Source organism: Filicampus tigris, chromosome 14, assembly GCF_054856515.1.
Source record: "Filicampus tigris isolate MCC_2025a chromosome 14, RoL_Ftig_1.0, whole genome shotgun sequence".
NCBI classification, from domain to species: domain Eukaryota; kingdom Metazoa; phylum Chordata; class Actinopteri; order Syngnathiformes; family Syngnathidae; genus Filicampus; species Filicampus tigris.
Genome location: NC_141230.1, coordinates 14364360 through 14380543, shown reverse-complemented (window position 1 = coordinate 14380543; position 16184 = coordinate 14364360). Strand labels below are relative to the sequence as shown.

Here is a 16184-nt window from a genome sequence, read left to right as displayed (position 1 = left end):
ACAAATTCACTGACGGGCTGCCATGACTCTTGGTGAGCAGCAAAAATTATGACAGATGAAAATGCCAACAAGGTAAGAGAACATTTCTTGACCAAAAAAAAAAAAGTTTCTGAACACAAGAAATACTTCACTTTTTGACGGTGGCTGAATGTGGGACCGTATAATACACGAGTACAGAGAAATGAACTGCTTTTGAAGGGCGACTTTGGCAGGGGGGGGGCTTATAGAAAAGTGCTATCTATATGTGTATATTTTTTTGTAGTGTATTCTAAGTATAAGTGTGGAGAAGTGCTGCTTAGTGCCATAGGTGCCTTTTTATTTTATGAATTGCGGTTTGTATAATGACTGAATGAATTTTTTTCTGCTTCAGTTTCAAAACAGTCCTTTCAAGAATTGTGGAAAACGTTTTGAGTGTACTCATTGTTGACTTTGTAGATGCTGGAAGACACGATTGCGAAAGGCTGGGAAAATGGACGGTTATGAAAGGGGAGGGGGATGTCAAAATACTCAGACTGAAGTTTGCAGATTTATCAAATGTTATTTGACATCTCGAATTGATAATGAAGAGGTAGACGAGCACGACAATACTAACGGAAAGTGATCAAACGAAAAAGTATGGAAAAGTATCTGTTTCTAACAAACTAACAAAAGTAGTCATAACTTTGTATGAGTGTGTCAAACCATCACGCACGCACACACATACACACAGTCTCTCTCCTAAAATGTTGCTTGCAGGCGCTTTTCATTTGTTGTTTGAAGGCCTGTTGATGACCCAGACGCAGCGGAAAGGGAACATGAGAGACCAGGAGAAGAAAGAAGTTGAATGGAAAAATTACAGGGTGGAATGATGCTGGAGAAAACTAAAGAGAAGAGAGATGTGTAATAAAAGATAAATCAGAATCACGCCTAACGGCAGTTTGTGGCCTAGTTTCATTTTTATTTTGCCTTCTTAATGTCTGTAAATGCAAAAGAGAATAATGAGCTTTCCTCATTGCGACTTGCTTGCGTTCACTTTCTGGTGGGGGACAACCTTTGGCTTTTTTTAGTTTGCGATGAAAAACAAATAGAAACAGTCTACGCATGTCCGAAAGGTTTCAAGACTTACGTGTACACTGCTCCAGCTCGATAGTGTTGCTCATGTGGATGTTATCTATTCTGATGTGGCCTCTGGTCGGATGCTCAAAAAAACCTTCAAACACCACCTGCACCGCACAAGAAAAACGTATAGAGAGCATATGAATGACATCAGTTGGATTACAGCTGTATCCTACCTGAATGTCAAGTTCTAATGAGATCCTGCGCATAAGCTGTGTCACACATTCTGATAAAAATGCTTGAAGCCGAAGTCAACCCAAACATATTTTTTAAAGAATATGTGCTCTGCAAATCCACTAGTTAAAACAAAGCGATATGATTAATATGAAATATGAGTTGAGCAGAAAAATCCACCTGTTTTTAGCCATCTCGGGGGGCGGCCATTTTGTCACTTCTGTCGACTGAAAATGACATCACAGTTGCGCAGGGCTCAGGTAACGACCAATCATGGCTCACCTGTTTTCTGAAGCTGAGCCATGATTGGTTGTTATCTGAGCCCTGAGCAACTGTGATGTCATTTTCAGTCGACAGAAGTGACAAAATGGCCGCTCCCGCAGATGGCTAAAAACGGGTGGATTTTGTTGCTTAACTCATGTTCCACAAACACAATATTAATCAGAAGGCTGTGTTTCAACTAGTGGGCATGCATAGAACATATCCTTCCGCTTTAACAATGAGAGAAGATGGTCATTATTTCACGAATCATACTTTTTTTGACATTTTTGTATGGCGGCGTACCGTGAGATTTTTCTATGGTAAACTGAATGCCTAGGCTCAGTAAAGGTTGAGAAGCACTGAGAGGTGGCATTTTAATTTGCTTATTGAAAGTGTTCAAGTGCTGTAGCTACCTGATATTCCTTGGGGCTTTGTGGCAGAATGGTGCGGCCCTCCCTCCAGTGAGCCCCCTGATCTCCTTTCACAGACCACAGCAGAGTCTCATCTTGGTCGTTATCCCTCAAAAGGACCCTCAGGCTCCCGAGCGCCTCCCCCTGCAGCTGATAGTAAAAGACCAGGCAGAGCGGGCCTTGCTCGGGGGCCACTTCTGGGCTCAGGAGCCTTGCGCGCTTACGCTGGGTGTGGGCCCCAGCGTCCAAGTGGAGGTAGTTTCCGGAGAAATCTGGAGGAAAGCAAAAGACGACTTTTATGTTAGATGACTGGTACACCCATTCAGCTAAATGATACATATACATATATATATATATATATATATATATATTTTTTTTTTTTTTTAATTAAAAGAAAATGTTTCTGGCATGTTGCAGGTCAGTCTAGAAGCAGTCAAAGCATTTCATTTCGCAGGGGGAAAAAGGCCCGGCTGATTTTGTATCACAGCTGGAAGTGGTTACTTGGAGCTGAGGACATTACCACCATCCTTCTGCGGTATGTGGCGAAGCCGCAAATGAAACCACCATTTCATCATGGCTACTAATGGCCGCAGCCACACAAATGCACATGCACTCACAGTAAACACACACACCGCTCTTATAATGAATGCGGACAAATATACAGTACGGTACATTTTCTTTCTTTCTTTCCTTCTTTATTTCTTTCCTTCTTTATTTCTTTCCTCTATCTATCTATCTATCTATCTATCCATCTATCCATCTATCCATCTATCTATCTATCTATCTATCTAATGAATAATGTATTTGGGCTGAGTTAACTCTGTTTCGCTATACTTGGAGGCATTAAAAAGGAGACCTAAATTACAGTTGCTCATTAAGTACATTTAGGAGAAAAAAAAAGTTGCTTTTTCCTCCTCTCTCTGCTTTTGATCTTGGCCAACATACAAAGGAAGAGAATTAATTAACAACTCTCCACGGGCAAACCAGGCGGAGACGCTTGGAGGGAGTGTATTAGTGCTCACGTGAGTATGCATGTTCATCATTTGTAGTTATGCAGCTCATTTCTAGATGGGAACAACTGTCGGTTTTTGTGTATGAGTGAAATGATAAGTATCTCGTTTGTGTTTGGGATGATTATTGGGTGCTGCATTTGCAGACAGGGAACCTCTCAAGATTTGACTGCAGTGATACACAGTGAATATAAAAAGGTGACACGTACATGTTTCAGTGCCATGTTTTTGTGAGATCATAAAATCATTCAAAGATACATCATTTTAAAACTTTTTTTTCCCACCAGTATAATGTGAGCTATAACCTGTACGGCTCAACTGAATAGAATGAAATCTTTTTAGAGGAAAGGCAAAATAAACAACTGAGATACCGTGGTTGCACAAGTGTGGACACGGTCGTTCGTATAACAGGGAATGGGACGAACTAGCATACGGGGGTGTGTAGACTTTTTAAATCCACGGTATCAGAATATGGTCGACACGTTGATTTATTCCAGCAGTAGTTCAATTCAAAACATGTTGTTTTCCCAGGACATGTATTTACTGAGATATTCCTATTTCCATTCTCAATTATTTTGGGGAGCACCATGTGCTTTTCTTCAAATTATGAAACAAGTGAGGACTACCGCATTCAATTATATTCCACTCGAGCGCTTTATTTCACACATTTTGTCGACATTACACATTTTTTTTTTTAAATTCATGTCAAGGTCACATCCACGAGTAGACACACCCGAGTAATCAGACTTGCGGCCACTCGTGTGAACTTTGCTATAATTAATACATGGTGACACAATTACTGGGCAAAATAGTGTTCAGGTCTGAAAAGGCAAGATAAGACTCCCAGAGAGAGCTGACACCTATTCGACCTAAAGCAATTCAAAGCAAATGTATTAGGTGTTTCAAATTGATATCCTAGTCAGTGGCCGTGAGTGGCTTTTTGGCGCTTTTATAAACTCCTTTCTTTTTGCTTTTCAATTACAGGCATGTCTACCGTGGAGAGGTTCTTTCTATGAAAATCTCACCAGGGTATAAAATTCAGTCATGGCCTATCTGAGATCAAAAGGATCCTTTCTGAGCTCCGTTCTGTTCAGGTCGGGCTTTTCTCTTTTAAAGCCGCTAAAAGAGCTTCCAGTGACAAGTGCAGGGTTTTGATCTGCATAGGGAGACAGCTGGCAGACAGGGCGCTGCGCACATGTGGCTGTACAACACGACTTAATGTCATGTCGCTGTCTCACAGCAAACTTTCTCTCCCTCCGTCTTTTAACGCCAAATTTACTTGCTCATAAACTCGCACGCTCGGGAAGGCTTGAACACACACGCACACCAGCACACACTCGCGCGTGCAGCCTTGTCTTTTCACGTAGGAGCTGTGCAGTCAAGCTTAAAGTGTTTGGCTTTGATACGCAAACAGAAAGCCTTGGTATATGGCAAGGTCGTGTCTGTGTGTGGGCGGGGGCTCTTGAGTGTTCAAAATGTGGGCCGGCCCACCTTGAGTGGTTAAATATGTGTGTTTGTGTCCGCAAGAAGCCTCGGGGAGAGCCGGAGAGCTAAGGCTGCACTTCTGTCAGAGCCATCATCTGATTTATCTGACCGCTGTGGGCCCTGCGCGTGTGTGTGTGTGTGTGTGTGTGTGTGTGTGTGAGATTCGTAAGTATTGCACGTGTGTGTCCGGATGGAGGGCCGGGTGATGCAGCAAGTGTGCGGTTGATGGATAAAACGGCGGAGGGAGGATACCTCGGGCTGTCTTAATAAAGATGAACACATGTGAACAGCACGAGTGACAGAAACAGGAGAAGTCTGCGCGAAGATGTGATCACACTGACGGACGAGAAAAGGATGAATGAACCGGATGCTGCAGCACATGACAGTATCCTCAAAATCTCAATTATATCAACGGCGGAGTAGATCAGTGTTTCCAAACTGTTGCTGAGCCAAGGCATGTGATTTTCAAGGCAAAGCTGTCACAAGAATGTAGGGCTGGGTGATAAATCGATAAAATCGATTGAGTTTTGGGGTCAGGACGATTTTTATTTGTTTACAAAATGGTTCCCGTATCCTGCTGACGGGCGCTGTTTACACTGAAGACATACAAAGTGGCAAACTTTGAGGCCCAGTTTCCTTGGTCATTTGGAATTTGGAATGAGTTTGGGTTGGTAGTTTGGGACAATAAGCAACAACAGCTCGTTGAAAAGTAGATTTCAATTCTGTTGAAACCAAAGCCAATCTACTTGGTGTGTACCGGAAGTGCTTGATATTTTTTGTTGACAGTTTCAGATACAAAGTTTAATTCTGTATTTTTTAGTTACACTGTTATGTTTAGTGAATGTTTTGCTGTCACATAGGAATCCAAAAAAGGGAATTTGTTTATTGAAGTTAAATTGGGAGAACATTTAAAACGTTTTCTTAACACGTAATAAGGATTGTGTTTAAAGGGCCACTTTTTGAAAAAAAATAAATAAATCATGAATGTCTATGTTTTTTTTTTTTTCATTGAAGGGGAAAAAAAAAAAATCTGAAAATAATCAGAGATTGAGTTTTAAGGCCAAATCGCTCAGCCCCACAAAAAGTATTAGCTGCGGATGTGTCTGGTGGCATTTTTACTCTTTTGGTAACCACCCAACTTGGGGATCAAACCCGGGCCCGTCGGCTCATGAGAGCAGAGCACTAACCACTGCGCTAAAAGTCCAAGCTGCCAACCCACTTTATGAGCATATTAGAAGGTACGCCAAGTGAGCTTTTACAAGTTGGCATCCATTATACGTAATATTTTCCTATTCAGGGGGTGTGGATGTTGTGGATGCCCAGTTGCGCCCCCCCCCCCATGCCCCTGTCTCAGTTTATCTATAAATCTATTCATAAATCCGAACCTGTTTAGAATTGATCCTTTTTACATTGTCCTTTTTAAAGGGGGCGCTGACTTGCATGAGATAGGGCTACCCCCTCAAAACAGCCTCGCTTTAGCTAGTCAATCAACAGAGTTTATAAAGTAGTTCTAAAATTGTTGACCCATGAGGTATTTTACTATTTGAACACACATAAACAGTTTTAAAGAAACTTCATATTATGTCAGTGATTGTAGAATCACAGATTGTACATTTTTGAGGCAGAGAATATAGATCGAAATCAGGATTACTCAGCCAGGTATCCCGGGGTCACCCCTTTCGTACACGCAAATATCCGTAGTTAGCGAACGTCGTGAAAAAGAATACGGCACGCATGTAAGTACTCACTCTCTGATCCCAGTGTCAGATCCAGCCTGGTTTCATGCGGGCTATGACCGGCAGCGCTGCTCCCGGCGGTGTGCAAGGACCAGCTGACACCTGATTGGGGATCCGCAGACCAGCCACACAGGCTCTGTTCAAAGTCACACACGGCCCACAGCGATGGCGTGGTGGCTACAACACAGACAAGAACAACTTTGATTTTCACAAAAAGAAAAATCTTCCTTTTGGTCACGTTACGCCAATTTCAACGACCGCTGACTTGCCTTTTTTCGATCTCTGTGTCCTGACATCTGGCTTAGCTAAATTGTGCGGTTGCTGGCAGGGAACCATATTGGGTCATTTAAACTCGTGTTCCAAATTAAAATTGCATGCCCCGGCATCTGAGCATAATTCTCAGACGATCAGCATGAGAAACAAAACTATACTATAAATATGACAAAATATGACCAAATGTATTTAACGTATTTTGTGACTGTACAGTATATGTGCCCTGCGATTGACAGGCGACCAGTCCAGGGTGCAGTCTGCCTATCGCACAAAGTCAGCTGGAAGAGGCGCCGGCGAAAACGGGTGGACGGAATAAAACCATCAAAATATTATGACATATCCAGTATAACGTTGAAGTTCAAAAGTCTTGCACAAAGGTTGCCAATTTTGTCATAACATTATATGAGTTCCCGGGTTAAGACAGACATCCCGCTTTCATGGATATTCAGTGCTCATAATCACATTTCAATAAATTGGGACAAGCATGAATATTTCACTAAAACAGCGAGAGAAAGAGGACAATGAAGGAAAATGGAATCAAATATATTACAGTATATGAAATAAAATGTATGCACTTTTAAACGCAATAAAATAGCAATCTCCAGGAAGACGACTTGCCAGAGAGAAACCACTCTCTGTCACATTCATCTGAAGTCAGTGTGTGTGTGTGCATGAGTGCGCGCGTGTGAGAGGATGTGAGGTCTGGTGGCCGCCGAGCTCCTATTTTCACTCACACAGAGCTTCATCAGGGACTTTTGATTCCAGCAGACTTCAAAGCGCGGAAACCCAGCGGTGCACAATGACATCAGCAGATTGACCTTAAGTGCAGCGTCGTATGGGCCGGTTGCATGATTGTCGTGTGTGCGCGAGCGTGCCCGTGCGCGTGTGCGTGTTTACCAGGTCTCATCGCCGCAGTGGACTGCTCCACCCTGGGCAGCGTGGGGGTCGCAGTGTCGGGCACGGTGGTGGTTTCTGCGAACAAGGAAAGTAAACGTACAGATCACTAACCAATATTTACCCCTGAGCACCACTAGCCTGAGTTTATTTGATGTAATGACGTTTAATCTCAAGTGCATAGAAGTACGTTGTGTACTTGCCGCATACGCGCGCACGCACACACACACACACATATATGATAGATGGCGCACTCACAGCGACCTTGGTGTCAGCGGGTGTCTGATAAATCAAAGAGTGGTGCAAACAGCAACACATCAGCTGTGGGCTTTGTCAGTAAACTGGCCGCGATAACCACTTTTCCATCGTTGCTTCTCTAAACAACCGCCCGATGTTTAACCTGCGCCCCCTTTCACAGTCGCATACACACTGCTGTAAGTCTGGACGTATGTTTATCTGGTCCCTTTCACCAAGTTATTTTCAGGAAAGTGCTGTCTCTTATCTGCTGTCTTTCACTAAGCAGTTTTTTTTAAACTCCCAACAGCACCTCAAAAGCTTTTCTTTTTTTTTTCCTTTTTTCAACATACACACAGAAAGTCAAGTGTAAACTACTTCTTTCTTGCCTCCCCGAGGAACGCTGAATGTCGTCTGTATGTATCATTCATATGTCCTTTCAGCCTCAGCGTGTCACTTGCTGGCTGCCGTGGTCTGAAGGCACCTGCACACGCCAGCCAAAATGCCACAGAGGCTCGTGCAGCGACGGTTTGTGCGGTGAGTTTTCACAAGTCACTTGACGATTTGTGTGTGACGCTTGAACCTTTGCTCTCAGTTATACATGTGGCCTTCATGACACCAAAAGTGGTTGGGAATGACCATTCTTCTACCAGGTGGATTATTGGAGTTGTTTACTCAGTCGATTCAAGATTGTTACGTGTTAAGTGGTGTAATTACCCCAATTAGTAAATGCCTGATTGTGTCTGAAAGATCATTCGGAGTGACGATCGTGTCCTTGTTGAAGAGGAAAGTCAACCCAAACATATTTTGTTCAAGAATATGTTCTATGCAGGCTCACTAGTTGAAACAGGGCATTCTGATTAATATTGCGTTTGTGAAATAAGAGTTAATCCACCCGTTTTTAGCCATCTCCGGGGGCGGCCATTTTGTCACTTCTGTCGACTGAAAATGACATCACAACGACTCAGGGCTCAGGTGACGACCAATCACGGCTGACCTGTTTTCTGAAGCTGAGCCGTTTAAAACTCGAGGCGGACCGACCCCCCAGGAAAAAAAGGAGAATGACGAACGACGGAAGTAAAATGCCCAGCTCTGTTTATTTGTGTCATTACACTGTGTGGTTTCTGGATTGTACCCACAGTGGAAGGATTTGCAGTTAAACAATAATATTTAGACTAGTGTCCTAACACACCCATAAAGTGCATGCAGGAACAAGTACATTGTCACTAAACCGGATCAGATATTAACGTAGGATAAGTAGCTCGCGGCAGTTGACATTAAGCGCTTTTAATTTGGTGCCCTTTACCTCTGTAATTATCCCCCCCCCCCTCGAGGAGGGGAAAGAGGAAGTGAGCATAGGGAAGGGCAGACAGACATGAAGACATGAAAGACGTAACCTATTCCAGTGTCACCTTCCAAATTAATGATCACACACTGCGTTTGTCAACTCTATTTTCTAGCTCCATTCCATCGACTTGATTTGAGTTCCCCAACTACCAATCTGTTTCAACCCTTTCTCACAATCAGCTTGCACAACGATGCTGGTGTAAATATGATCCAATCAACTGAATTATTCAAATGTGTTGAATTGTTCACGCTGTTGGTTATTTTTCTTTTTTCGATTCAAATAATCATCCTGTGAGTAGAGCCGTGAAGTCATGCAACTTAAAGTGAGAAACAGGTGTTGGGTCCCCACGACCACACTCACACACGCACGCACGCACGCACACCCCCCCCCCTCACACACACACACATACACAGCCTCAGGCCTCATTCTAAAGCTGCTGACTAAGCGGCCTGAGGCGGAAACAGAGAGACGAGAACTGTTCAATTATGGAAAAAGCTCTGGGTATAAATCTACCTCTGTCTGCTTAAATAATGACTACCCATTCTATGTGTGTGAGTGTGCGGGTGTGTGTGTGTGGGTGTGTGTGTGTGTGTGTATGACAAAGTGAGAATACTGTGAATACTTTAATTGTTAGTGACATGAGTGCATGGTATGGGGATTTCCTCTTGTCAATGATTCAATGATGGTTTGACTGAAGAAATAAGTCAGTATGCCTTATGGCAAATTTAGTGATTAAAGGTAATTTTTTAGAATCAAAACGGCTACAATTATATTGCAACTTAAAGTTTTAGACTAGTTATGGAGGATTAGATCAAAACTGTGTGAAATTCCTTGGTGATGCTGAATTAAAACATGCATAACAGTCTGTCTCGACTGCTTAACTCATTCACTGCCATTGACGAATTTACTTGTCTTTTCACAGTCCAGCCATTCAATCCCAGGAACTTATTTATATTTTTTTCAATTTTTGTTTTTAGGGTAAAAGAGGGTCTGAAAATATCTGGCAGTGAATGAGTTAATAGATGAGTACAAGTGTATTAATGGATGGTACCAATTAAAACTGCACCGATAATACTCAGAAATCCATCAGTTGTGTATAGAAAAAAAACACTGACATGCCCGATAATGTTCCGAGGAAGACTATGCAAGTAGGACCACTGCCGCTGAATTGCTCACTGGCCCATTGTGTAGCACAAAGTGTATGCTTGTAATCGTCGCCTTAAGTGTCTTGCGCACAATCAAGATAATAAGACGCTTCTGGCAGTGAATCGCTAACAATCACAGAGAACCGCAGGAAATGAGTTTAAGTGTTGCAGAAACCATTACACTAAGTATGCTATTGACCAAGGTTGGCTTTTACATCGCCTGTCAATCACATTTTAACAAGGACATGGCTTAAAGTACTGCATATAACTTCCTAGACCTAGACATGACTACATATGATGTAAAAAGTTTCAGTCCATTTTTAGTGATGAATTCAATTAGTAGCAAATTTCTTTTTCAGTTATTTAACTTTGAAGTTGAAGAAAATATCACCAACAAGTCCATACTAAACACATTATGCCATGAAAAATCTTTTTTTTTTTCAGTTCAGCCAGCAGTTAAGTGTTTACAAACACCATGAAGGGGGGGGAGGACAAAATCCGACTCAAACGGACAGTTAGGACTGCTGGAAAAAATAATCATAACCTACATTTAGGGACTTGCACACTGCAAGAACCATGACAAGGGCTGGCAAAATTCTCTCAGATCCTCCGCATTCTGGTCACCGCCTCTGTCTGTTCGTACTCTCAGGTAGGCGCATTTAATATTTGTTGTACAGCACTCTTAAAAGACGATTCAATAGGTATCTCTCGATACAAGTGATGCAATACAATTCAAGGATGCGACCATTTTCAAATGTAACAATTCAATTCTATTTGCCAAATCAAAACCGATTTTCCAGTTCGAATCGTTTTTTCTTAAATCCCTAATGCACACCATATTTATGAATACATAAACAACGTACTGTTGCTTCTTGTTGGAAGAAAGTTGATAGGACAAGGCCAAAACGTGTGAAAGACGGATGGCTCCTTACAGTAGCATGACGACGAGAGGGCTAAAAGTCCTTACGAGTAATGAGGTCGGGAGTGAAGGGAAGGTGTGGAGGTTGCGGTTTGTGTGTGCGTGTGTGTGTATGTGTGTGCGTCTGAGTGTGGTGGGGGTGTTACAGGAGCCTTGGCAGAGACGGGAGTGATTACGGCCTTGTGATGAAGAGGGAATGCAAAGGGAGGGCTGGGAGACGGAGCGGGCAAAGCCACACACATTTACAGACCCGACCTCCTACGCTGACATTAGTTTCCATTCCTTGTCATGTGTTTATACCTGTTGCTATACAGCAGCTCACAACTTGGACTTAATGGAATCTGCTGAAGGCTGATGATTATGCACCACCATCGACGTAGAGCAAATACTGTAAGGATAGTTTCCTTACATTCATGGTGGATAACACAAGTCGCACAGTAACGAAATATCTGACAGTGTTACATTTTGACTCCATTTCGCTGTGTACTTAACACTTAGTAGAAGACTTTAAATTTTATCAACCAAGCAAATATTTTTAAAGTCACGTATGCTAATCCGTAAGAAACAAAGAGCAGTGGTGGGACCATCAGAGAGATGTACAGGAGTTGTAACTGAGTGTGTTCAGAGCTGAGGCTACATTCCAGCAATCACATGAATATATCTGGAACGGAGCCATGTCTCACATGTGAAAGCTATCAGTGTTGGTGCACACGCACTCACACACATTCACGCACATGCACACACAAACAGAGCTAATTCTTGAGTTTAATTGAAAACCTGGAATGACAAAATACGGTATCTGTCATGAATGAGTGTGTGTGTGCGTGTGTGTGTGCATGCAAACTTATACGGTATGACACACCAAAGCTCCTTAGATGTCACGCACAATTATAATACTCATTAAAAACTTGTTGATGTTATTTGCCCTTTATTTTGACTACACACGTGGACAGTGATCTTTGAAAAATATGAAAGCCGCACAAAGAAACAAGTAAGAGGCCCCTAACTAGTTGTCCTTCGGTAACATGTATGGTTATGTCTTAAAAGTGAAGTCAACTCCCCAAAAATCTTTGCAATATGTTGTATGCACCTTCACTAATGCATAAACGCATAAACAGGGCATTCTGATTAATATCGCGTTGGTGAAATATGAGTTAAACAGCAAAACCTACCCATTTTAGCCATCTCAGGGGGCGGCCATTTTGTCACTATTTATCAGCTAATGACCAATCATGGCTCAGCTGAGCCATGAGATATATGTGTGTGTATATATATATATATATATATATATATATATATATATATATATATATATATATACATATACATATATATCATACTCAAAAGCCCCATTTGTATTGCTGTTATATCCCTCAAGTGGCCTCACCATCACACTGCTGCTTTAAGCTAAAACGAGAGCATAAGCATTTAGACGAGAATAAACCTGTTTATCCAAACAGGTGGCATGTGTATGTACAAATTCGCCTGTCAGCCTGCCAAAAACGAGCAGCAGAGTAAAAGTGATGCAGATGTTCTGCTAGCTGGAGCATTTAAATCCTGACCAAATCTGGCAGCTTCCAATACTTTAAATTACACGTTGTCTCAATAGCTAGCGTGAATGATGAAAATGAGTCCTGCGAAACTAATATTGTGGATTTTGTCTCATTTTCTACATTAAAGGTTTGATGTAATAATGAAATATTAAACTACTATGTTGTGCACACCCACGAAGAACCAGGTATGCATAACCTCTTATTCCTTGATTGTAATTGGCTGCCAGGATTGTTTTATAGCTGGAAATTGTTTTGCCACCTTGAGGCCATGAGGCGAGGGCACTTAATTGTAACATATGAAAACAACAAAGGTGAAAGAATGGAATATCATGTGCTCCAGGCCTTTTTCAAAAGAGTATTTTTGAAATGCAATCATCACACCATTCCATGTTTTGAAATGTGAAGTTACGCACCAACAGAGAATGCGTAAACTTACATTACTTAAATCACAGCAACTGCTTGATTTGTGATGTAAAAATACAAGTGATCATTGGGAGAGGGTTACGTCTATTATTCACATCAGTTCCTTGACATTTGTCCAAAGAGAGGTCCTTGATCATTTGTCAAATTCAGGTAATTCAGGTAACGAGCACTCACGGCTCAGCTTCAAAAAACAGGTCAGCCGTGATTGGTTGTTACCTGGGCCCTCAGCAGTTGTGATGTCATTTTCAGTCGACAGAAGTGACAAAATGGCCGCCCCCAGAGATGGCTAAAAACGGGTGGATTAACTCTTATTCCACAAACACAATATTTATCAGAATGCCTTGTTTCAACTAGTAGGCTTGCATAGAACATATTCTTGAAAAAAAAAATGTTTGGGCTGACTTACGCTTTAAAAAATCAAGCAGGCACCACACACATAGCAACAACTATAACAGTTGTTTTGAGAATGTTATACTTGTGTTTTCTTGTTGTACTGCATGTACTTGTTTAGCACACAACGACTTTTGTTTTTATGGGAGAGTTCCCCTCGACTTGTATGCCTTTTTATTTGCTGCGACGGCTGCATATGTAAACAGCTGTGCTCAACGGACTGCGGCTAATACACACTGTTGAATATTTTGTCTCCTGTAGCACAGACGTACACCATGAGGAACAAAAAGAAGAAGTGAAAAACCATGTCAAACATATCAACAAAGTCATGGGAACATTTTGGTTTTATTGTTAGCATTAAAAAGGATTGTTATTGTTGTTTCAGTTCCGCTAGCATCACCGAATGTGCGGTCGCTTTAAGACGCTTTTAAAACTGACAAAGTAAAGTGAAAAGACAATTTGCTAAACGATGCTGTAAGAGGAGCAATTTTTATGCTGTGAAAATGTGAGCATTGCTGCTGTTATCATGTCTAAAGCTATGATCACATCCAGAAGGCAAACATCTGGCAAGCAGACCCAGAAAGGCCATTAAACAACCGCAATAGTCAAGAGATCAATTTGTACGGCGCTCTTGGTTGTAATGTCCGCAGAAAAGATGTCAGGCTATAACTCGAGACAGCAAATGAAGTGAAACTGAGAGAAAATACAGAGCTAGTCCCCCGGTTTGATTTCAGTCACCTGGAAAGATGAATCATCTACAAGATGTCGGAGTGGGCCTGTGGGGATTTGGGGTCGTTCACGCACAACCTCATTTATGACATCAACAGTAATGATATCGATATCAATGTCGAACAAGAGGGCCGGCTGGCTCACAATCTCTGTTTTAGTGAATCCGAAAGGTGTGCGATGCGATTCGGGGTTACGCATTTATGAACCTTGTTTTGTTTTGTGCGCTGGGAAACGGTCATGCTAGAAACAGAAAAGGGTCTTCCCCAAACTGGTCCCACAAAATCCAAAGCCGGCTATTGTCCTGAAACATCAAGATTCAGTGATAACTAACACCTGTTTCATTATGCAGATTTGTCTGTATTTGACAACAGTTACCATTCGTATTTGTAGTATTTGAAACGCTACACTACAACTTTTACTTTTACAGCCAATGTAAAACACCCAAACCGAGTGTTAAAAGCGGAGGATGTCCCTTCTCTTCCCATTACTATCAGGCAGTGGGCCAGCCCTGACACATTTAGGATATACGGTTCCCTTCAGGTCTCCGCCTCTGCCTCGCTCTCTCTTACTCTCTGCCATCAGTTAAAGCCAACTGGCCACTTCACGTCCATTGGTTTCCGTCACCTGTCACAATATGACTGCAGCACTAACATCTGCTGGTCCACGAAAGCGAAAGGAGGGCGAGCATGAAAGTTGCATTTTTAATGTGCCCTTTGCAACATATTGCTTTTATCCATTGCAGATGCAAGGAAGTGCTTGTCCTTTTGTTTGTTTGTTTTTTTGGACTTCCTGGATATACCAGAAGAGAAGGTCTGCACTCACATGGCATTTCAACATGCTGTATATTTGTAGTACAGGCTGAAGGTTTGAAAGGGGCAACAAAATTTGACAGTAGCATTACAATAGTATGTTGTATGCACCCTCAATAATCTAAACACGGCCTTCTGATTACAATTGTGTTTGTGGAATATGAGTTAAGAAGCAAAATCCACCTTTTTTTATTCATTTCATCACCGAAAATGACATCGCAGTTCACAGCTCACCTGTTTTCTGAAGATGAACCGTGATTAGTTACCAGAGCCCTTAGCAACTGTGATGTCATTTTCAATCGACAGCAAGTGACAAAATGGCCGCCCCACAGATGGATAAAAAAAAAGGTGGATTTTGCTGCTTAATTTGTACACAATATTAATCAGAATATGAAATGAAGACTAGTGAGGCTGCAAGAACATATTATTGAAAAGAAAATTTGGGAGTTGACTTCCACTTTAATAAGTGTGGCTTCATCTTGGCTATATCCAGCCGCTATATCCATCCACCCATCCATCCATCCATGTCCAATGTGCTGTCCTGTTCTGCACCAACGCTTGATGACGAGCAGAAGGAGCATGTACCAGTTACACACATTGACATCTCCCTACACACTTTTCTACACGCTATTACCAAAACAAACACGCAATATAGGAGTGTACACAGATGGCAACTACTGGTGGAAGCCCCCCTGACCTAGACATGATAATCCGTGTCCAGACATGTTGCAAATGCCCATAGAGAACGATGATTAACCTAACGCGCAGTCTCACGAGTGGAAAGTAAAAGCTTGTAAAAGATAAACACACACACACACGCACGCACTCACAGAGCTCAATTTCAGGACTGCAAACTAAGCAAATACACACACTGGATGATAACCAATAAAAACCTACTGCAAGCGTACATCACAAGTTAAACACTCTCCCTGATTTCAATACAAATATGAAATTAATTGTAAACGTGTAGTGCAATGTTTATAGATAGGTATGCTACACTTAATCTTACGTGAGGACTGCATGAGCAGCACTCTGTCGTCTGACAGCGTCTACGCTCTTACCTGGCAGGTCACAACCGAGGACCTCCATCCTCATTCCAATTCCGGCAGGTGACCACCTCTCGGGAAAAACTCGGATGTACTGGGTTATTATCTCATCAAAGCGCCGCACCTCTGGCGTATCGTAGTGGCTGTTGCCCTCGAAGATCTGCCAGAAAGGAAGAACAACAGGGACTGGTTGATGTTACGGGAATTCTCATCAAAATGATGAGTGGCAATGCCATTTGATGCTTTCCTT

At 42.1% G+C, this 16184-nt stretch overlaps 1 protein-coding gene across 2 annotated transcripts in view; it reads right to left on the bottom strand.

The window, feature by feature from the left end:
- LOC147136473 (neuropilin-2-like) overlaps positions 1-16184 on the bottom strand; it is an 89091-nt gene that overhangs the window by 14728 nt on the left and 58179 nt on the right. For both annotated transcript variants that reach the window (XM_086051661.1, XM_086051660.1), the window contains exons 11-15: positions 15950-16094; positions 7342-7416; positions 6184-6348; positions 1944-2212; positions 1106-1202 (exon numbers count right to left, since the gene is read on the bottom strand). In XM_086051661.1, the coding sequence (XP_085907787.1) occupies positions 1106-1202; positions 1944-2212; positions 6184-6348; positions 7342-7416; positions 15950-16094 (751 nt within the window). The remainder of the gene's footprint in view (positions 1-1105; positions 1203-1943; positions 2213-6183; positions 6349-7341; positions 7417-15949; positions 16095-16184) is intronic.